The sequence below is a fragment of the Ranitomeya imitator genome, chromosome 1, assembly GCF_032444005.1.
Source record: "Ranitomeya imitator isolate aRanImi1 chromosome 1, aRanImi1.pri, whole genome shotgun sequence".
Lineage (NCBI taxonomy): Eukaryota > Metazoa > Chordata > Amphibia > Anura > Dendrobatidae > Ranitomeya > Ranitomeya imitator.
The window spans coordinates 862,030,782-862,055,359 of record NC_091282.1 but is presented as its reverse complement, the minus strand read 5'-3'; the positions used below and the strand labels follow the sequence as shown (position 1 = coordinate 862,055,359).

General features: G+C 42.8%; 1 protein-coding gene across 2 annotated transcripts in view; it reads left to right on the top strand.

Annotated features, from left to right (window-relative positions):
* Positions 1-24,578, top strand: part of LOC138658174 (uncharacterized) — a 440,980-nt gene that overhangs the window by 373,586 nt on the left and 42,816 nt on the right. For both annotated transcript variants that reach the window (XM_069745697.1, XM_069745698.1), the window contains exons 5-7: positions 8,880-9,023; positions 23,006-23,139; positions 23,822-23,992. In XM_069745697.1, coding sequence (XP_069601798.1) covers positions 8,880-9,023; positions 23,006-23,139; positions 23,822-23,992 — 449 coding nt within the window. The remainder of the gene's footprint in view (positions 1-8,879; positions 9,024-23,005; positions 23,140-23,821; positions 23,993-24,578) is intronic.

The following is a 24,578-nucleotide window of genomic DNA, read 5'->3' as shown; positions in this document are numbered from 1 at the left end:
TACAATCCAAACAGTAAAACATGTTTGTGGCAGCATCATGCTATGGGGGTGCTTTTCAGCTGCAGGGACATGACGACCGGTTGTCATTGAAGGAAACATGAATGCGGCCAAGTACAGAGATATCCTGTATGAAAACCTCTTCCAGAGTGCTGTGGCCTCAGACTTGGCCCGAAGGTTCACCTTCCAACAAGACAATGACCCTAAGCACACAGCTAAAATAGCAAAGGAGTGGCTTCAGAACAACTCTGTGACTATTCTTAACTGGCCCAGCCAGAGTCCAGACCTAAACCCAATTCAGCATCTCTGGAGAGACCTGAAAATGGCTGTCCACCAATGTTCACCATCCAACCTGACGGAACTGGAGAGGATCTGCAAGGAAGAATGGCAGAGGATCCCCAAATCCAGGTGTGAAAAACTTGTATCATTTCTAAGAAGACTCATGGCTGTACTAGCTCAAAATGGTGCTTCTACTCAATACTGAGCAAAGGGTCTGAATACTTAAGACCATGTGATATTTCAGTTTTTCTTTTTTAATAAATTTGCAAAAATTACTATGTTTCTGTTTATTTCAGTCAAGATGGGGTGCAGAGTGTACATTAATGAGAAAAAAAATGAACCTTTGTGAACTTACCAAATGGCTGCAATGAAACAAAGAATGAATAATTTAAAGGGTCTGAACACTTTCCTTACCCACTGTATATAAACAATGCACAGTACCACTTCTCCTGTCCTGTATATACACTGCACAGTTCCACTTCTCCTGTCCTGTATATAAACAATGCAAGATACCACTTCTCCTGTCCTGTATACAGTATATACACTGTATAGTGCCACTTCTCCTGTCCTGTATATATACACTGCACAGTACCACTTCTCCTGTCCTGTATATACACTGCACAGTTCCACTTCTCCTGTCCTGTATATAAACAATGCAAGATACCACTTCTCCTGTCCTGTATACAGTATATACACTGTATAGTGCCACTTCTCCTGTCCTGTATATAAACAATGCACAGTACCACTTCTCCTGTCCTGTATATACACTGCACAGTTCCACTTCTCCTGTCCTGTATATAAACAATGCAAGATACCACTTCTCCTGTCCTGTATACAGTATATACACTGTATAGTGCCACTTCTCCTGTCCTGTATATAAACAATGCACAGTACCACTTCTCCTGTCCTGTATATACACTGCACAGTTCCACTTCTCCTGTCCTGTATATAAACAATGCAAGATACCACTTCTCCTGTCCTGTATACAGTATATACACTGTATAGTGCCACTTCTCCTGTCCTGTATATATACACTGCACAGTACCACTTCTCCTGTTCTGTATATATGCACTATACAGTATCACTTTTCCTGTCCTGCATACAGCTCTGGAAAAATTAAGAGACCACTGCAAAATGTTCAGTTTGTCTGATTTTTCTCTTTATAGGTATATTTTTGAGTAAAATGTAAATTGTTCTTTTATTCTATAAACTTCTGACAACACGTCTCCGAATTTCCAAGCAATCATTTTTGTATTCTTTTTCTGACAAAGAAAAATGGTCAAGATTTAAAAAAAAAAACAGTGCTTATAAACCTCAATTAATGCAAAGAAAACAAGTTCATAATCATTTAGAAACAACAATACTAATGATTTATCTCAGGAAGAGTTCAGAAATCAATATTTTGTGGAATAACCATGATCTTTAATCACAGCTTTCATGCGTCTTGGCATGCTTTCCACCAGTCTTTCACACTGCTTCTGGCGCAAAAATTTAAGCAATTCATCTTTGTTTGATGGCTTGTGACTATCCATCATCCTCTTGATTATATTCCAGATGTTTTCAATGGGGTTCAGGTCTGGAGATTGGACTGCCCATGACAGGGTTTTGATGTGGTGGTCTCTTAATTTTTGCCAGAGCTGTACAGTATTTACACTGTACAGTACCACTTGTCCTGTCCTGTATATACACTGTACAGTACCACTTCTCCTGTTCTGTATTTATACGCTGCACAATACGACTTCTCCTGTCCTGTATATTGTAGTGCAGCGGTGTTCACACTGTGCAGTTATGAGGCAGATACCCAGGAAAGTTCAAACAGCAAACATTTTTAATGTCCAAAACTCACACAATAAACAGCACATGGTATCCTCCAGGAATCAAGACAGTCTATATCCGAGACCGGTTGCCGTTGGAGACTATGCCACCGTGTCATGCTGACACTGGGGTGGCAGGCCTTTTGGTCACTTGTCTCTGTGTTACTTCACACAGGCTGAACCTTGCAGAGCCGCCTGCTCTGCAGTTTGAAAACCAAGACTGACACACTCAACCCTTTGCTGCAGGGTTTTTAAATGGAATCTGTGGCCATGTGCCACTTGTAAGACCACGCCTGGAGGGAGCAAACCACACCACTAACATCCTGTAGTTCGCTGCAAACATAAAAGCCCTTGTGGGGTTGAACATTTATCACCAAACAGGGTGCCCGTGACAGGGCATCCGCATTTCCCTGCGACTTCCCTGCCCGACTTTCCATTGAAAAACTGAAGTTTTGTAGGGACAGAAACCATCTGGTGACTCGAGCATTCCTTTCCTTTGCATTTCTCAGACAGACAAGGAAAGAATGGTTCGTTACCAAACGAAACTGATGCCCGAACAAATAGTAGCTTCAGGACTCCAAGCCCACTTAATCGCCAAGCACTCCTCCACTATGCTATAATTTTTCTCTGCCGGGGTGAGTTTCCTGCTCAAGTAGGTGACTGGATGTTCATCCCCGTTCACCTCTTGTGATAGTATTGTTCCTAGGCCTACCTCTGAGGCATCTGTCTGCACAATAAAGGTTTTCATGAAGTTGGGGTTGGTTAGGACTGTCTGACTTCAGGGACTGGAATGCTTCCTCTGCTAGAGGATTCCACTGGACCATAACTGACTTCTTACCCTTTAACAGGTCAGTTAGGGGTGCAGATCTCCCAGCAAAATTGGGTATAAACTGCAGGTAGTACCTAAAGATGCCGAGTAATGCCTTCTCTAGAGTTGAGCGACTTTTACTTTTATAGGATCGAGTCAGGTTTCATGAAACCCGACTTTGTCAAAAGTCGGATCGGATGAAATCGGCCGATTATTTCGAAAAGTTGGAGGCTGACCGAAACACGAAACCCAATGCAAGTCAATGGGGAATCAAAGTCGGCAGTGAGTGGAGGACAGGAAAACACCTACAGTTCCCATTTTAATGCCAAAAACAGCAATTCTTATTTCTTAAGCTTGTTAATCTTAATTTACTTTATAATAATAGTTAGGCATTGAAAACAGGGGATCATTTGGCTAAAGTTGTAGGGGGGTAGGGCTGGCTCAAGATTTTTGTGGGCCCAGGAAACGCGGAATACGTCACGGCGGTGGAGCAGGGAGAGGTAAGTATTTCAACTTTGCAAGTGCTGTGATCCTGAGCAAGCAGGGGAGCCCACTCGTTGGCACTTGGCACTGGCACAGGGCCCCTCATAGTACGGTGGTGTGTTTGACGGCGGGTGCCGCCTCCCACTGCCAGAGACACGTTTTCGTACTATGAGGGGCCCTGTGCCAGTGACGTCGCCAACGAGTATGCCCCCGCCTGATGAAGGAACCTGCACTTTCATCTGCACCTTCCTCTTTGTCCTCGTGTAAGGTAGTATAGTATGCGGGAAGGGGAACCTGACTTTCAGCAGGGTCAGATTCAGGCTGTGTAGAGTGCAAGGGGAATCTAGTGGTCTGGGTCAATGTACCAGCAGACTCATCTAGCAGTGGCTGGGCAATGGGCAGGATGAAGAGGAAACACAGATATAGGCCCAAATAATAAAGTAGGCTAAATGCAGTTCAAAATTGGTAACAGGACTAAACAGGCGGCATAGCTTTGTTCAGTGGAGGACAACTGTAATGAGTGGCGCAGACACAGTTAGTAGGCCCAAAATAAAAAAGTAGGCTAAATGCAGTTCAAAATTGGTAACAGGACTAAACAGGCGGCATTGCTTTGTTCAGTGGAGGACAACTGTAATGAGTGGCGCAGACACAGTTTGTAGGCCCACAATAAAAAAGTAGGCTAAATGCAGTTCAAAATTGGTAACAGGACTAAACAGGCGGCATTGCTTTGTTCAGTGGAGGACAACTATAATGAATGGCGCAGACACAGTTTGTAGGCCCACAATAAAAAAGTAGGCTAAATGCAGTTCAAAATTGGTAACAGGACTAAACAGGCGGCCTAACTTTGTTCAGTGGAGGACAACTGTAATGAGTGGCGCAGACACGGTTAGTAGGCCCAAATACAAAAGTAGGCTAAAAGCAGTTCAAAATTGGTAACAGGACAAAACAGGCGGCATAGCTAGGTACTGGGGCGAGCTCCTATGCTGAGTAGCAGACAGTGGTAGTAGGCGCAAAGTATTAACTGGTCTAAATGGAGGCCAGGGCCCCTGTATATTTTAACTATCATCTATCATTTCAAAAAATTTGTATTGGCAGTGCCATTGAAGGATTTAACAGCATGGACTACACAGTGGTGGAGCAGGGAAAGGTAAGTATTGCAAGTGGTAGAGCACTGTTCGAGCTGGGGGGGAACACTCTCGTGGGCGGCAGTACTGGCACAGGGCCCCTCATATAACGACAGTGTGTCTGACGTTGGTTGTGCACCACCACCGTCAAAGACACTTCATTGTACTATGAGGGACCCTGTGCCAGTGCCATTGCCCAAGAGTGGGTGCACCCACCTGTCCAGGCAAACGGCACTCGCACGGGTGCTTGCGCCAGGTGGTGACCACGGCCCTGTGGTGGGAGTCAGCCCATTTAGGGAGGTATAAAAATGGCCTATGGTGGACATTCAGCAGCTGCAAATTGCGGAATTGGAGAAGTCAGTAAGAGAAGGCCAAAAGCAAGACATTTTTCAGGCAAGCTACGTGTCAGCAGGAAAAGGTGGGGCACAATAATTTGAAATCCATGATTGGTTCATTTTAATGAAGGTTAGATCAACATTCTGGGTAGCCAGACGTGTCCTTTTTTCGGTCAGTATTGAACCAGCAGCACTGAAGACTCTTTCTGATGGCACACTAGAAGCAGTGCAAGCGAGCTCCTGTAATGCATATTCTGCCAATTCAGACCAGGTGTCTATTTTAGATGCCCAGTAATCAAAGGGGAATGACCTGTGAGGGAGAACATCGATAAGGGAGGAAAGGTACTTCGTAACCATACTGGACAAATGCTGTCTCCTGTCACTTTGAATCGATGCAGTGGCAGAAAGTGGCTGGAAGATATATGAAAAAATACAAGGACTGTAGTACAATTTCAATCTCCCTACAATGATCTCAGGACAAGTATGGCAGCAATAAAAAGGACTGCTGCACACAAAAGTGTGGACAAATAAACAAGATAACTGTGCAAGAAAGGAGCCACAGGATTTTTGCTTTTAAAAAAGCAGTTGGTTTTCACAGCGGCGTGCAAACAGCAATGCAGCTATCAAGGAGCCTTATAAGGCAGCCTAATAAGCTACAGAGCTGATGCACAAAAATATAGCCTCCACTGTTCCTGCAAACAAATGGTGGTGTTGGACAGGGGAAATCGCTACAGCACAAGCAGTTTCGGGGCTTAATCTTCCTTCCCTAACTATATCCCTTCTTCTGATGCAGCCTCTCCCTATGCTACGATCGGCAGAAGTAAGATGGCGGTCGGCGTGCATGCCCCTTTATAGCCCCTGTGACGCCGCAGAAAGCAAGCCAATCACTGTCATGCCCTTCTCTAAGATGGTGGGGACCGAGACCTATGTCATCACGCTGCCCACGTCTGCGTCCTCCTTCATTGGCTGAAAAATGGCGCTGAAGGAGTCATACGAAACGCGACTTTGGTACGAAGATCGCCGACCTCATGGCCGATCCCACACTAGGATCGGGTCGGGTTTCATGAAACCCGACTTTGCCGAAAGTTGGCGATTTTTTAATTTGTCGGATCCGTTTCGCTGAACCCTAGCCTTCACATGTTTTTGTACTTAAAGGCTTGGGCCAGTTTTGGATGGCCTCAATCTTATTTATTTGGGGTTTGATAACCCCATGGCTATCACACATTTTTTTTGGTTCGCTGTTAACCCTGTGATTCTGAGAGAATCCAGCACTACTTGTACCTGGGACAGGTGAGTATTCCAGTCGGTACTAAAGATGACTATGTCACCTAAATATGCTGATGTGTACTTCCAATGAGGCTCTAATACTATTTCCATCAGTCTCTGGAATGTGGCCGGGAGCCCCATGTAATCTAAAAGGCAAGCCGACATAGTGATATACTGTAGACCCTCTGGCGTTATAAATGCGGTCTTTTCTTTTGCTGATTCTGTCAGTGGAACCTGCCAGTAACCTTTGGTTAGATTGAGCGTGGTGAAGTACTAATAACAAATAACTGTTTGCTGCTTTGTAATGGTATTTTGGCAACTGCTCTCTTAGGCTGGTTTCACATTTGCGTTTTTTGCTGCTGCGTTTTAGCGCAAAAAAACACATGCTTTTTTTGCATGCGTTTTGCCGCCGCATGCGTCTTTTCTATGCATGCGTTGTGTTGCAGAAATGCAACATGTAGTAATTTCTAGCGGCATTTTTTTGCGGCAAAAAAACCTATTGCTGTCTATGTAAACGCATGCGTTTTTAAGCACATGAGTTTGCATGCGTTTTAAGAGAAAAACACAAGAATACACACTAATAAGCCAACCCCAAACCCTAACCCTAACCCTAAGGGATCCTAACCCTAACCCTAACCCTAAGGGTTAGGATTAGGATCCCTTAGCGTTAGGGTTAGGATCCCTTAGGGTTAGGATCCCTTAGGGTTAGGGTTAGGATCCCTTAGGGTTAGGGTTAGGGATAGGGTTAAGGTTAGGGTTAGGATCCCTAGGGTTACTAGGGATCCTAACCCTAACCCTAACCCTAGCTATTTCTGTTTAAAGTGGGTTTTCTTGTTGATTTTGATGATTGGCAGCTGTCAGACACTTCTCATCATGCGTTTTAAAAATGCAAACGCAGGAAAAAATGCATGTAAACGCATGAAAATGCTGCGTTTGTATTAAAACATGCAAAAACGCATGCGTCTAAAAAACGCGGCGTTTTAACGCGTTTACATGCGTTTTTTTCACCACATGCATTTGCGTTTAAAATGCTGCATTTTTAAACACAAATGTGAAACCAGCCTTAATCCAATGAATTTGTCTGACAGAAACCTTCCTCATTATGCCTTTATCTGCATGAACTCTGTCTGTGCTCTATTTCAGTCACAAATCTCTTCACAGTATGATGATCACTCTTAAGTTTTCATGAAATATCTAATGTTTTCATACCTTGTCCAAGGCATTGCACTATTTAATGCTTTTCAGCAGCAGAGAGATCCTTTTTATTTCCCATATTTCTTGAATCCTGTGGCCTGCTTAATAATGTGGATAATCATTTTTAAGTAGTTTTCCTTTAATTAGAATCACCTGGAAAACTAATTATCACGTGTTTTAAGATTGATTTCAGTGATCCATTGAGCTCTAAGACACAATACCATCCACGAGTTTATTCGAAAAACAAAACAATTAAATCTTTATGACACTTAAATCCAATTTGCATAATTTGGAACACAGTGTATATTAAAATATTACATTTTATATTGACTTTTAGTCCCAAACACGTAAACTAGGTTGCACTCTATGGGAAAGAATCTAAAATATTGTTTGGAGAGGGTGAAAATTTTCTATTGTCTCACACTACAAATGGGAGAGTATTAAGAACAATTTCATATCATAATTAGGGTTGAGCGACTTTTCTTTTTATAGGATCGGGTCGGGTTTCACGAAACCCGACTTTTTCAAAAGCCGGGTCGAGTGAAATCGGCTGATCCTATAGAAAAGTCGGGGTCGGGGTCGGCCGAAACACGAAACCCAATGCAGTGCATTGGGTTTCTAATGGTTCCCAGGGTCTGAAGGAGAGGAAACTCTCCTTCAGGCCCTGGGATCCATATTTAAGTGTAAAATAAAGAATCAAAATAAAAAATATTGATATACTTACCCTCGGACGCGCCCTGGTTCTCACCGGCAGCCTTCCTTCCTAAGAATGAGCGCCTGAAGGACCTTCAATGACGTCGCGGCTTGTGATTGGTCGCGTGAGCGGTCACATGGGCGTCACGCGACCAATCACAAGCCGCGACGTCATCTAAGGTCCTTCAGGCACTGATTCTTAGGAAGGAAGGCTGCGGGTTAGAACCAGGGCGCGTCCGAGGGTGAGTATATACCTATTAGGAATATACTCACCCTCGGACGCGCCCTCGGATGCTTCCTTCCTAAGAATTAGCGCCTGAAGGACCTTAGATGACGTCGCGGCTTGTGATTGGTCGTGTGACGCCCATATGACCGCTCACGCGACCAATCACAAGCCGCGACGTCATCGAAGGCCCTTCAGGCATTCATTCTTAGGAAGGAAGGCTGCCGGTGAGAACCAGGGTGCGTCCGAGGGTGAGTATATCAATATTTTTTTATTTTTATTCCTTATTTTACACTTAAATATGAATTCCGATACCGATTCCCGATATCTTAAACATATTGGAACTCGGTATCGGAATTCCGATTCCAGATCAGAAGATCGCCGACATCATGGCCGACCCCACACAGGGGTCGGGTCGGGTTTAATGAAACCCGACTTTGCCAAAAGTCGGCGACTTCTGAATCTGGCCGACCCGTTTCGCTCAACCCTAATCATAATCATTAACATCTAATTACCTAAAAATGAATTTACATAACAATGTGTAAGAATGGACAGTGAAATAACTGGGGTTAAGAATATTTGGAATAGTGAAAGATATTTCGTAATCTTTTGTTTTTGCATTTTATAATACAGAATATAACATTGCTGATTTTCGTGTTCCAGGGTTCTTCCAAATATTGACCACGAATACATTGACTAAGAAGTCCTTGAAGGTCCTGTTGTCCAATCTGTATCCAAGTGAACAATCTAAAGTTATAGATGACCTTTCTCAACTTTTGCTTTTGGAAATCGACAAGGAGAGCAAAGGTGAGTTTTAGGATTTTCAGGGAATACAGTTTATTTCGTTTTGCTGCAGTTGCTTACTGGAGGTACAAATAGTTTTTAAATCAAAGATGGTTTGTGAGTATAAAAGCTAGACACTTTTTATCAAAATGTAATTCAGTTGTTAAATAATAAATCTAAGTTTTCCATTCAGCAAATTGGGGTTGTTTGACATTAAGTTGGATTCACGCATCCATGTTTCATGGAACAATGCATGGACTGGCCAGAGATCTCCCAACCCGAACTGGACAGCCCCACTTATGCCAATGAGACTATTGTTCAAGAGACCCGCAATCGGTATGTGCATCATCGTGGTCTATACTTGAAAAGTGAAACACAGATGTGTGAATCTGGCCTTTGTAACAACATCAAGAAAGCTCAGTCTTATAAGCTCATTATTGATCTCTCACATTGAGCCAGAATTACTAAAACCATCTCTTTAGACAGTGCAAATTTTGACTTAGTCCTAAAATTTGCCAAATTAATCAAAGTTGCATATTATGTTTCATAGTTTTTAAGGTTGAAGGTAGACAAAAGTCCATCAAGTTCAACCTATAACCCTATATAATTACCTATAAAGTTTCTTCACTAAACAATATGCAGTGGCATATAAACGTTTGGGCACCCCTGATCAAAATTACTGCTATTGTGAACAGTTAAGTGAGTTGAAGATGACATGATCTCTAAAAGACCTAAAGCTAAAAATGACACATTTCCTTTGTATTTTAGGCAAAAAATATATATATTTCATCTTTTACGTTTTAAAAATTACAAAAAGAAAAATGGGCAGATGTGAAAGCTTGGGCACCCTGCATGGTTAGTAGTTAGTATCACAGCTTGTAAACACCTTTTGTAGTCAGCCATTAATCTTTTAATTTTTGTTTGATGGATTTTCATCCGCTCTTCCTTGGAAAAATTCTTCCAATTCTGTGAGATTCCTGGGTCGTCTTGCATGCACAGCCACAGGTCTAGCCACAGATTTTCAATGATGTTCAGATCAGGGCACTGTGAGGGCTATTGTAAAACCTACAGCTTGCACTTTTTGAGGTTGTCTAGTGTGGATTTTGGCATGTGTTTAGGATGATTTTCCATTTGTTGAAGCCATCATCTTTTGAACTTCAGCTTTTTTACAGATGGTGTTATGTTTGGATCAAGAATTTGTTGAAATTTTATTCAATCTATTCTTCTCTTTACCCATGAAATATTCCCCATGCCTTTGGCTATAACACAACCCCAAAGCATGATTTTTCCATCCCCATGCTTAATGATTGGCGTCACATAACTTTGATCATTGTGGCCAAACAACTGTATTTTAACCTCATTGGTCCACAGGGCTTGTTTCCACAATGCATCAAGCTTCTTTAGATGTTATTTTGCATACTTCTGATACTGAATTTTATGGTGAGTATTCAGCAGAGGTTTTCTTATGATGACTCTTCCATTAAATCCATATTTGTGCAGGTGTCTTTTAACAGTAGAATAATGTACCACAGCTGCTAAATCTTTCTGAAGGTCTTTTGAAGTCAGTGGGGGTTCTGATTTGCCTCTTTAGCAATCCTGCAAGCAGCTTTCACTTAAAATTTGCTTGGTCTTCCAGACCTTATCTTGATCTCCACTGTTAGCTGCCATTTCTTAATTAAATTTCGAACTGAGGAAAGGGAAACTTGAAAATGCTTTTCTATCTTCTTATAGCCTTCTCCTGTTTTGTGGGCCTCCAACATTTTCATTGGAAAGAGTCACAAGTGTGGGAAGAAGAAGCACTTTGATGCGCATTTCACAGCACTGGGCTTTGTCAGGAGGAGACAGCCTTACATGTTGATCCAGAATAAGGCAAAAACCATATACCACAAATGCTAATTGCCCCATATTATGAGTAAAATGTCTTTCCAACTCCACGTACCGCAATCACACTAGTTTACTAGATGCACATCTCATCACAGAATCTAGTACTTATTATCTGTAATATTATGTTTTTCAAGATTGACATCCAGGCCATTTTTGTACTTTTTTAGTGAATCAACCATGACAACATGATGTGGCTGTAAGGGGTTGAGCACTTACCCCTTTAAACCCTCCTGATGTTGTTGATATTTACAGTATATGTGTATATATATATATATATATATATATATATATATATAGTTTACGGTTGTTGCCTATTTTCATATATCTCATGCTGCTGTATTGTATGTCACACTACATTTTGATAGGCACAGTGCAGTATCGGAAAAGGATACTAGATGGGGCACTGAGCTCACTGCATAGAAGATTTCACTGTAAGGCTTCTTTCACACTAGCGTCGGGCTCGTGGTTACCGATGCTAGCGTTGTCTCCGCCGCACAACGGGTGCAGCGGATGCTGCTTTTCAGCGCATCCGCTGCCCCATTGTGAGGTGTGGGGAGGTGGGGGCGGAGTTCCGGCCGCGCATGCGCGGTCTGAAAAGACAGTCCGTCGGCTGCAAAAAAACGTTACATGGAACGTTTTTTGCGGCCGACGGTCCGCCACAACACGGCGCAACTTTTCCCGTTTTTCCATTTGGCCCAGACCAACATGACAACTTCTTCCAGCAACGACTCACCTGCAGAGAATACAGCAAAGACATATTTCACATCTCATATTCCAGCCCCATCACCATCTATTTCCAACCTGCACAAACTCATCATCCTGCTGATACCCCAATACTGAGCTGCTGCTGCCGTATGTGTCCCTATTACTGCCCCTGATACCCCAATACTGAGCCACTGCTACCGATTCTCCCTGCTCTGCCGCAGAATGTAACTGTATCGGCGCACTGCAGTTACAGTAGTGTAGCTCCTGGTGGGCCCCCTCTGAGCTCCGGGCCTGGGGTGCCCGCCCCCTCTGCCCCCCTTCCCCGGTAGCTACGCTACTGGTAGGAGGGGATAGTTGGGGAATAAGACAGGAATATTTCCTGGTTAGAGTCAGTTGGGGCTTGACCCCTGTGTGCTTGGGTGGACTGTGGCCCGAGCTGCTTAACCAACGTTTGAAGTAGATGCGTAGCCATTCAAAGAGAGGATCTGGAGAGCAGAGGGAAGAAGAAGGAACAGCATGAGCAGCAGAGGAGAAACAGAGGAAGTTTACAAACGAAGATAAGTGGTCACCGTAAAAGTGTACAGGCAGGTCATCCCTTTAAGAGGTGGAAAGATATGAAGTAGTATATCTGACGTCTGGGGCGAAACAGGCAGAAGAATGCTATATCATAGTGAAGTTCTACTGGGGATAAACTGAGGGGTTGCAAGAGGCACTCCAACCCACGGAAACAATTCGTGACCTAGAGAAGGTATAGATAAGTAGATGTGCTGTCTTGACTGTGAAGATAATGCTGAAAGTCATGTGGATGTGCTGTGTCCTGAAGGGAATAAAACCGTTTTGTTAAAAGTTGCTTTGGACTGTGCCTCTATTGCTTTAAAACCGAAGATGGCCATCAGTCAGAGCAGTGGAGAAGAAGTTGACAGCACCGTGAGTACTGTATGTGCCGGGTTAAATAAGGGACCCTGTTATCTAGCATAGAAAAGCCTGTATGAGCCAAGACCTAAATGTTCAGCCACAACTACTTGCTTTCCCGTTTACTACATGGCAGAGAGTTCCATAATCTCACTGCTCTTACAGTAAGGAATGTGTTTATGATTGAACCTTCTTTTCTCTAGATGTAAGCCAAAGTGCAAAAAGATCAGAAAGATCTCTGCACTGTCCCCTCATATATTTGTACATAGTAATAACATGGCCCCTAGGGCCTTTGTGTTTACAAACTGAATAATCGCAAGTTTGAGAACCTGCCTTGATATTACAATTTACATATTCCCTTAAAGGGAACCTATCACCCCATTTTTTCAATATGAGGTAAAAATATGTTCAATAGGGCCTGAGCTGTGCAGTACAATAGTGTCTTTATTATCCCGATTCCCCACCATTGCTGCCAAAATACCTTAGTAAAGTCACCGTTTTCGGCTGTCAATCACGCAGGTCTGGTCAAATGGGCGTGGTAAAATCGCTGTTTCTCCCCCACCTCTTGGTTTTCTTCCCGGCGTTGGCGTAGTGTTTCGCGCCTGCGCATTACAGTCTCTTCACTGTAACCTCTGTGCAATACATACTGCGCATGCGCAACAGCCGAATGCACTGCGCAACGACTAAAAAAGAGCGCGATCTGTGCTATTCACCGGTTTATCGGTGGCGGCGGCCATCTTCCTGAGGCCGCGCATGCGCAGATGAAGTGCTCTGCTTCCCGGGGCTTCAAGAAAATGGCCACGGGATGCCGCGCGTGCGCAGATGGAGATCGCGGCGGCCATTTTCCTGAAGCCCCGGGAAGCAGAGCACTCCATCTGCGCACGCGCGGCCTCAGGAAGATGGCCGCCGCCACCGATAAACCGGTGAATAGCACAAATCACGCTCTTTTTTAGCCGTTGTGCAGTGCATTCGGCTGTTGCGCATGCGCAGTATGTATTGCACAGAGGTTACAGTGAAGAGACTGTAATGCGCAGGCGCGAAACACTACGCCAACACCGGGAAAAAAAGCAAGAGGTGGGGGAGAAACAGCTATTTGACCAGACCTGCGTGATTGACAGCCAAAAATGGTGACTTTACTAAGGTATTTTGGCAGCAAAGGTGGGGAATCAGGGGATAACAAAGGCACTATTGAACAGCACAGCTCAGGCGCTATTGAACACTATTTTTACCTCATATTGAAAAAACGGGGTGACAGGTTCCCTATAACAACCTTGTTACATACCATATATAGTTTTCTCTTACTATACACCACCTACTAGTTGATTTCAATTGCAGACATTTAAAAACAGCCAAATCGCCATCCAGATGTCTTGTATTGGAGAAAATAAGGATCAAGCATATGGTACAGTAGTTTAAAGAGGTATTCTCAAGTTTCAAAGTTATTTCCTATCTATGGGATAGATGATAACATTCTAATTACTGGAGATCTGACCACTAGGACCCCAGCCAATTTGAGAACTAGGGCTCTCAGCTAGGTTTACTCTTGGTCCAGTGAGCACTAATTGTGCCCCCCTTCCCTCGTCAACTCACAACCCATCTGTTCTGTAGATGTTTATATAAATGTTCCTGTCCCTATGGTTAAATGAAATCTGTCACCAGGTTTTTAACACCTAATTTGAGAACATCATAATGTAGAAACGGAGACCTACTGGGCTGCTTGCTGTAGTTTTGATAAAATCACCTGTTGTATCAGCAGCGGATTATCACTAAGGACTAATAAACCTGCTGTTATGTACTGTAGTTATGTAGTTGCTCTATGCCCCGGCATGCTACACGAAAATGGGGGTCATGGCTAGACATGTGGATTTTAGTTATGAGGGCGCTATGCCCTTGCAGGCCACATAATGCTGGCGACTTCGGCTGGCCAGGACTGGATGTTGTAAAGTTCAATCACGGAGACCACCACTCAAAGATAGACTGTATTTTAATAAACAATAACTTAGGGAAGAGTATGTACAGTGGATAGCTGGTGCAAATCTTCATTTCTCTTAACACAAAGAACATCTCCATACATATTCTTTCTTTCCTAAACTTACTCGGTTCTGTCTCAGTTAGTTCCTCTGCCTTCACCACAACTCAGCACAGTGCTTTGGGAACTCCCCTTTTCCCCAATATTGAATCTATAGTCCAGAAAGCGAGAGTCCTATTTCTCAACCAGTGGTTCTGCGTCCATTTTCCCTTAGGGGAGCTACTTATGCCACTATGACCATTACCTAGCATCTCTGCTTGCTGATGCCTTGGAACTATCACTTGGGAGTCACCCTATGACTGTATGTGATAGGGAAAGGGGCCTGGCATTTTCCCTAGATATGGGCCCCTAACTATCCCTGTTCCAAAAGAAACCTCTAAATGGTGAGGAGGTTTGGGCCACGTGCCTTTCTGTTCTCCTGTTATCCTCTAAGCTGTCGTCTCCCCCTTCCCCTGGAGGCCTGGGACAGTAATGCTAGTATATCAACACGTAAGACAGACTGGGATAACAAAAAGCAACTAACATACAAAATACTCACCAAAGGTAGAGAGGTATATAGGGAAGAGTAGGAATGTACAAACCAAATTGGAATAGGACAATGAGGAAAGCATGCACCCAAAAACAGAATACAACAATCTCCAGCAGCAAAAACGATCTCTAACACATCACAGCAACTTCAAGGAAACAGGAAGTAAACTTTCACTGGCAAGGAAGAGAAGGTCTGGCCATATTTTATAGAGAGGAAATTATCAGGTCACAAGCAGTTGTGAGATGGAGCTGCATGTTTCCAACCATCATAGAAAGGGTCGTTAACCTTTTCAGCACCAAAGGAAGCGAAATCCATTTAAATATGAACGCCCCCGGAATAAGCTAAGGGCAAAACGCGCGTTGGGGCGCGGGGGGGGGGCGCTGGACCACCCGTACTCCTTATCTCTTACTTTTTATCACGTCACGTCTCCTGGGCTAAGGTAATACACCTCTATCACATGTGTAATACTGTATTTGGCCATATTTTCATTGCATGGTTTGATTTTTTTGATACGGGTACTATTATTGTAGGATGCCACAGGCACTTATTTACTTTATTAACCTCTAGTACCCTGCTTTCTTTTCCAATGCTCTATACAGGCACGGCCATATTGTTATTACAGTGCTTGCACTGAGTTCTTACAATTTTACTCTGCCTGGAGTTTTGTGTACTGGTTATTTATTTTGGGTAGGTTCCTTGGTCCCTCTCCTTGGGTATTTTTGAGTACTGATGATATGTGGCTTTTATCTTTTATTATTATTTTAATAACATTCACAATAAATGTTAGAATAAAATTCAACTATGATTTTTCAGGCTTCATTTTGCCTGTGGTTTAATTACGGTTGGGCCATGTGTTGTTATATTATTCAGAAGTGCCATTGATTGCATATGATAGGACTATTCTTTGTGTAACTCACCAGGTTATCCAAATCACTGTGACAAATTCCCTTTAAAATATATAATTGAGTTCTATGATATATTCTGAAGCAAGGCACAGAGTATCCCTTGCAAGGATTAAGAATTGCATTTCCATAAGCTGAATATTATCATATATAATGGCACATATGACTTAAGATACAAGAGGTCAATGCAATGTTCAATAATGTAATAATACCAGTTTAATCTATTAATGAAGAGTTTTAATATAGTTGTCAAACCTATCACGCTGGCTGCATTATACAATTTCTACCAATCTAATTTATATCTATATTCTGTTGACCTCATCATGAATCATACTCCCTTACTGGTAGATACTTGTCACGATCCCAGAAGAAAAACATGGTGTTTAATGCAGCAAGGCTACAGTGTGTGACCTGCCATAAAGATATGATGCTGATTTATTTTGTATTTCAACCTTTTTTAGATATAATTCTTGCATATTGGTTTTAACATTCATAGATGTTGCTGTGTTAGGACAGCTAGATACATAATTCTTAGATGGATTCTTAGATACATGTAAGAGCTTGGCATAAATTGTCCTTATATGGTCCTATTACGAACATCATTCCTATCTGAAAAATGATGAATTTAAGCAGTAAGAATATATAACAGAGTTGCTTATACGTGTAGTACATTAAAGATCCCCAAAAAGTCGAGCTTCACTTTAGCTGTAACAAGTGGACTGTGAATGGGCACCAGGGCCGAACTGGCCATTGGGCAGTTCTGGCAAATGCCAGAAGGGCCGGTGGCAGTAGTGGGCCGCTCGAGTGTGCCGCTGTCGGCATACTCCCCCCGCTGTCGGCACACTCCCGGCCCCGCATTCAACTATACCGGCGTCATAGACGACGGTACTGTTGAATGCAATGATGGAGGAGAGAGAGCGTCTGCTGTCGCTCCCTCTCCCATCATTCCCCGCTCTGCCCACCGCTGACACTGCGATGATGTCATATTATCGCGCACCTGCTGTGTGACCGGGCGGGCAGACTGCAGCTGCTGAGACCGGAGCCAGGAGCAGCGCGGGGCAAGAGGAAAGGTGAGTAGAGTGTTTGTTTTTTATTATTATTATATATCAATGAGTGATAACTGGATTGTGGGGCTATTGGGGGGCTGGATTACATTATATTGTATGGTGGCTGTGCTGCATTACATTCTATGGGAACTGGCTGCATTACATTCTATGGGGGCTGTGCTGCATTACATCCTAAGGGAACTGGCTGCATTACATTCTATGGGGGCTGTGCTGCATTACATTCTATGGGGCTGTGCTGCATTACATTCTATGGGGGCTGAGCTGCATTACATTCTATGGGGGCTGTGCTGCATTACATTTTATGGGGACTGGCTGCATTACATTCTATGGGGCTGAGCTGCATTACATTCTTTGGGGCTGGGCTGCATTACATTATATGGGGCTGGGCTGCATTATATTGTATGGTGGCTGTGCTGCATTACATTCTATGGGGCTGGGCTGCATTATATTGTATGGTGGCTGTGCTGCATTACATCCTATGGGAACTTGCTGCATTACATTCTATGGGGGCTGTGCTGCATTACATTCTATGGGGGCTGTGCTGCATTACATTCTATGGGGGCTGTGCTGTATTACGTTTTATGGGGGCAGGCTGCATTACATTCTATGGGGCTGGGCTGTATTACATTCTATGGGACTGGGCTGCATTACATTCTATGGGGCTGTGCTGCATTACATTCTATGGGGGCTGGCTGCATTAATTTACATTCTATGGGGACTGGCTGCATTACATTCTATGGGGGCTGTGCTGCATTACATTCTATGGGGCCTATGCTGTATTACATTCTATGGGGCTGGGCTGCATTGCATTCTATGGGGCTGTGCTGCATTACATTCTATGGGGGCTGGCTGCATTCTATTCTATGGGGGCTGGCTGCATTGCATTCTAAGGGGGCTGTGCTGCATTACATTCTATGGGGCCTGTGCTGTATTACATTCTATGGGGCCTGTGCTGTATTACATTCTATGGGGGCTGGCTGCATTACATTCTATGGGGCTGGGCTGCATTACATTCTATGGGGCTGTGCTGCATTACATTCTATGGGGACTGGCTGCATTACATTCTATGGGGTCTGTGCTGCATTACATTCTATGGGGGCTGTGCTGTATTACATTCTATGGGGGCTGTGCTGCATTACATTCTTTGGGGCTGTGCTGCATTGCATTCTATGGGGCTGGCCTGCATTATATTGTATGGTGGCTGTGCTGCATTACATTCTATGGGGCTGGGCTGCATTATATTGTATGGTGGCTGTGCTGCATTACATCCTTGGCTGCATTACATTCTATGGGGGCTGTGCTGCATTACATTCTATGGGGGCTGTGCTGCATTACATTCTATGGGGGCTGTGCTGTATTACGTTTTATGGGGGCAGGCTGCATTACATTCTATGGGGCTGGGCTGCATTACATTCTATGGGACTGGGCTGCATTACATTCTATGGGGCTGTGCTGCATTACATTCTATGGGGGCTGGCTGCATTAATTTACATTCTATGGGGACTGGCTGCATTACATTCTATGGGGGCTGTGCTGCATTACATTCTATGGGGCCTATTCTGTATTACATTCTATGGGGCTGGGCTGCATTGCATTCTATGGGGCTGTGCTGCATTACATTCTATGGGGGCTGGCTGCATTCTATTCTACGGGGGCTGGCTGCATTGCATTCTAAGGGGGCTGTGCTGCATTACATTCTATGGGGCCTGTGCTGTATTACATTCTATGGGGCCTGTGCTGTATTACATTCTATGGGGGCTGGCTGCATTACATTCTATGGGGCTGGGCTGCATTACATTCTATGGGGCCTGTGCTGTATTACATTCTATGGGGCCTGTGCTGTATTACATTCTATGGGGGCTGGCTGCATTACATTCTATGGGGCTGTGCTGCATTACATTCTATGGGGACTGGCTGCATTACATTCTATGGGGTCTGTGCTGCATTATATTCTATGGGGGCTGTGCTGTATTACATTCTATGGGGGCTGTGCTGCATTACATTCTTTGGGGCTGTGCTACATTGCATTCTATGGGGCTGGGCTGCATTATATTGTATGGTGGCTGTGCTGCATTACATCCTATGGGAACTGGCTGCATTACATTCTATGGGGGCTGGGCTGCATGACATGCTATGGGAACTGGCTGCATTACATTCTATCGGGGCTGTGCTGCATTACATTCTATGGGGACTGTGCTGTATTACATTATATGGGGGCTGTGCTGCATTACATTCTATGGGGGCTGTGCTGCATTACATTTTATGGGGGCTGGCTGCATTACATTCTATGGGGCTGGGCTGCATTACATTCTATGTGGCTGGGCTGCATTACATTCTATGGGGCTGTGCTGCATTACATTCTATGGGGACTTGCTGCATTACATTCTATGGGGACTGAGCTGTAATGCTGGATACAGCTGTAGTTATATGTTATATAGTCGTGTTACACTCCCCTCATTTCTTGTAACCTACAAGTGTACAAAGATAATATACAGTCACCATGTGACAAGTGGGCCTGTGTGACTTCAAATGCAAGGGCTGAATTTTAGTCCCAGTCCGGCCCTGATGGGCACACCAACTATAACAAACAGAATAGAAAAACACTCTGAAAACATAACTTTTAATAATTCTATAATAAAATATTTCAGGACACTTGACAAACAACAACAGTAGGTTCACCTATGTTACCTACACAATGACCAGAACACATTATACCTTTAAACTACATATGGTAAAGTTGTACTAAATTAAAAGGTGCCAGTGCATTTAAAATGTTCAGATCTCACCCATTTGAGTGAAGGGACATCCAGTTCTGTAAGATTTCAGGGATAGACAGGTTCAACTTTTCTCTTTGTCTGCTGTTTGTGTACCTCCCTAAAAAGGGCAGCACCCAAGTTGGCTCAAATAGTAGCCCCAGAAAAAATCACTCTGAGTCCTGGCACGTTTCTTTCTCAATAGTGAGAGAAGAGAAAGAAAAAGAGGCATGTGTTTCTCCAAAATAGTCTCCATTCCAATAAAGTGTTAAGTGACAAAAATATATGTCCTTGACAGGAGTATCCTACAGTAGTAGGTATCTCCTGGATAAAGTGCAGAGTGCTGCACTTTACTTGTAGAAAAAATTGGGAGAATTACCGGTGCTTCTCACAAAATTAGAATATCATCAAAAACTAAATTTATTTCAGTTCGTCAACACAACAAGTGAAACTCATATATTATATAGCGGAATTACAAACAGAGTGATCTATTTCAAGTGTTTATTTCTGTTAATATTGATGATTATGGCTTACAGACAATAAAAACCCAAAAGTCATTATCTCAGTACGTTAGAATAATTAACAAAAAACACCTGCAAAGTCTTCCTAAGCATTTAAAAAGATCCCTTAGTCTGATTCAGTAGGCTCCACTATCATGAGGAAGACTGCTGACTTGACAGATGTCCAGAAGGCAGTCACTGACACACTCCACAAGGAGGGAAAGTACCTACAAAAGATCATTGCTAAAGAAGCTGGCTGTTCACAGAGTGCTGTATACAAGCATATTAATGGAAAGTTGAGTGGAAGGAAAAAGTGTGGTTGAAAAAGGAGCACAGGAAACCGGGATAACTGCAGCCTTGAAAGGATTGTTAATAAAAGGCCATTCAAATATTTGGGGGAGATTCACAAGGAGTGGACTGTTGCTGGAGTAATTGCTTCAAGAGCCACCACACACAGACATATCCAGGACATGGGCTACAAGTGTCACATTCCTTGTGTCAAGCCACTCATGACCAATAGACAATGCCTGAAGTGTCTTTCCTGGGCCAAGGTGAAAAAGAACAGGACTGTTGCTCAGTGGTCCAAGGTGTTGTTTTCAGAGGAAAGTAAATTTTGCATTTCATTTGGAAATCAAGGTCCCAGAGTCTGGAGGATGAGTGGAGATGCACACAATCCAAGCTGTTTGATTGGACTGTGTTTTATCAAGACCAAAGTCCGTGCAGCCATCTACTAGGAAATTTTAGAGCACTTCATGCTTCCCTCTGCCAACAAGCTTTTTGGAGATGCAAATTTCATTCATTTCATTCCAAAAGTACAAATAACAGGTTTAAAAACAACAGTATTACTGTGCTTGATTGGCCAGCAAACTCGCCTGACCTTAACCCAATAGAGAATCTATGGGGTATTGTCAAAAGGAAGCTGAGAGACACGAGACTCAACAATGCAGACAAGCTAAAGGCTGCTATCAAAGCAACCTGGGCCTCCATAACACCTCAGCAGTGCCATAGGCTGATCACCTCCATGCCACGCCGCATTGATGCAGTAATTGATGCAAAAGAAGCCACGACCAGGTATTGAGTGCATTTACTGAACATATATTTCAGTAGGCCAATATTTCAGATTTTATAATCATTTTTCAAGCTGGTGTTATAAAGTATTCTAATTTGCTGAGATAATGACTTTTGGGTTTTCATTGGTTGTAAGCCATAATCATCAACATTAACAGAAATAAACACTTGCAATACATCACTCTGTTTGCAATGACTCTATATAATATATGAGTTTCACTTTCTGCATTGAAGAACTGAAATAAACTTTTTTGATGATATTCTAATTTTGTGACACCCATCTGTATTATAGAATTATTGAAAGTTATGTTTTAAGAGGGTGTTTTTCTGTGCTGTTTGTATTATAATGCTAAAAAACCTGACCCTGCAAGAGATAGCAGAGATCACAAACTATTCTAATATATGGCATTGCACGCTATCAGTGTTTTACAGTAGGATACATACCGTATATTTAGTCTGTAGTGCCTAGAACCCTGACCTGTATTATTCAACTCCTGGCTGCCAGTGTCTACTTCAATGTTGATGTGGTTATGTTTGCATGTGGCCACATCTCCACAATGATATATATGAACTACAGCGACCAGAAATTTACTGGACATGGTCAGTAGACTCTTCTTCTCCTAATAAGTAAGGATTCAAGATGGGGCATTTACTGTCAGAAGGTGCCAAGGGCTTTGTGAGGAGGTTGCAGGGACATCAACACAAAAAGGTGAAATGGGCTCTGTTAGAGTAGATGGGCACAAAAGGTGAAAGTATATAGTAGGGATTAGGGTGGCATGAGACTAAAGGGGCTTAGTGGTTGTGTGAACTGTAAGGGGGCTCTGTTGGGAAGGATTCACTTATTTTCTGAAGGGTTAAGCTAAACATACACATTAGATGGCTGTCAGTCAAAAGATACTTGGGTCATTTGCCATCTCAGCCAAGTTTCCTGGCTTATTTGGCCAAGCTCTTGTTTTCTCTATGAGAAAGCTGCCAACTGACAAATCCGCCAGTGGCTTATCTCCAGAAGAACCATGTGATCTGCATTCCGAAATTGCATATGTGTGATAGACATCTCCCTCGGCCATCAGTTAGCCATTGGCCCCATACACATTGGACCTTCGATTGAACCCATCAATATCAGCCTATATTAGTCTAATAAGTGTATGGTCCTTAAGTCTCGGGTGGCATATTTTTTGTTTGCATGCTGATCCTACAGTGATAGTCAAACTGAAGGACCAAATGTCAAATCCCAAAAGTTTAATGACCTTTCTTTGAAAGGCAGAGCAGAGATTTATTGCTTTTATACAAAAATTTTAAGGTCTTTGCAGATTTTCAATTGGAAATGGAACACGGCAGTCTATTAGAGATTCAGATGCATAAGTAAGGTCCTACCCCATAGCAATATGACAGAAGAACTTGGCAAATATAGAAGGGTTTTGATTCACTAATATGCAATCCAAAACCAAGTGACTTTTTGGTCAAATACATTCATCTTCACCAGACATCAGATTGCTGAGGTATAATGTTAGCTAGTGGATTTACAGCTGTGTATGGCGTAAGGTCTACTAAGGAGATTAGCACTTTTCAAAGCAAAATATTGGAACTGTTTTCTATGTACAGTATTTGTATTCTAAGTTTTGACTTTTTATTTTTTACTGTTTATAATGTAACATAGGGGCAATTGACGAAGATCAGTTTGTATCCTGGGTTCATAATATGACTCATGAGGAAGTCATGTCGATATTGCACTTACCAATATTACCATTAGATGTGACATTTGCACCTGAAAGTGAGCTGCCATCAAATTCAGTAAGTAAAATTATTTATTTATATTTGTATACGATTAATGGAATTAGTACCACACATCTTTAAATGTCCATATTGAACAATGCCTAGAGTCTCTCTGAATTAAACCTGGAAGTTGTGTTCAATTTCCCTACAGTAACACCCCAGGGGAGACAGGTCCTCCAAAGAGGGTGGAGGTTCATTGTCTCAGTTTTTACCATCAGAGTGGTCTTTTTTCATGGACCAGTAGATTTGTATTAGTCAGATAGATCTGAGACTTGGATCAAAATCGGACATGTCTTTGTGGTTTTGTGTGCACCACTTAGTCCATGATCATACACAGAGATGTAAAATGCCTGATAAACTATAATAGGCCTGCGTTCCATTCTTGAAAAACACACGGATAGAACAGAACACGTATACGAAAAACTAACTTCTGAATGAGTCGTTATCGATAGTTACCCAACTTCAAAATATAATCGTGATTACAGCGTTTAAGGGATAAATACATTGAAGGCTTAATTATGGTAATGCCATCTGCTCATTGTCTGATTGGTATGATGAGAAGCACTCATACGATGTACATATTATAAGTCAATATTATAGTCTACAATGATCTGTGCCAAATAAAAATCAGCAGTGAAATGAAAAACACACAAAAGGAAGCTATTATGTCCTTTCTCACAGTCTCTATTTTTCTCCTTAGACAAATATTGATTTGGAAGACAAGTGGAGAATACGTGATGATCAGCTTCAGCAAGTAGCATCATTAATGGAAAAAAGAAAAAGAGACTGGAGACTATTAGCAAACAATTTGGGATTCTTAGAGAAAGACTGCATGTTCTTTGAGCAAAACCATGCAGAGGTTAGAGACAAAGTAAGTCAAATACGGTGCACAATAATATACGTAGTGCATCTATAGAAAGGAACAACCATGCTTCATTTTTATTAAAGAAGGGTAGATAGATAGATAGAAAAGTAGGTGCAGCTCTAGCAACAGATAAAATATAGATTAATAGAGAGTAGGGTTGAGCGACCTTGACCTTTTTAGAGTCGAGTCGTGTTTCGCGAAACCCGACTATCTTAGAAGTCGAGTCGAGTGGAATCGGCCGATTATCGCGAAAAGTCGGGTATCGCCCGAAACACGAAACCCAATGCAAGTCAATGGGGGAACATAGTCGGCAGTGAGTGGAGGCCAGGAAAACACCTACACTGCCCGTTTTAATGGCAAAAACATTCATTCTTGTTACAGAAGCTTGTCAATCGTAATTTACCTTATAATAATTGGAAGGCATTTGAAATTGGGGGTCATTTGGCTAAAGTTGTGGGGGGTAGGGCTGATTCAAGTAATTAGTGGGCCCAGGAAATCTGGAACACGTCACGGCAGTGGAGCAGGGAGAGGTAAGTATTTCAACTTTGCAAGTGCTGTGATCCTGAGCAAGCAGGGGGGGCCCACTCGTTGG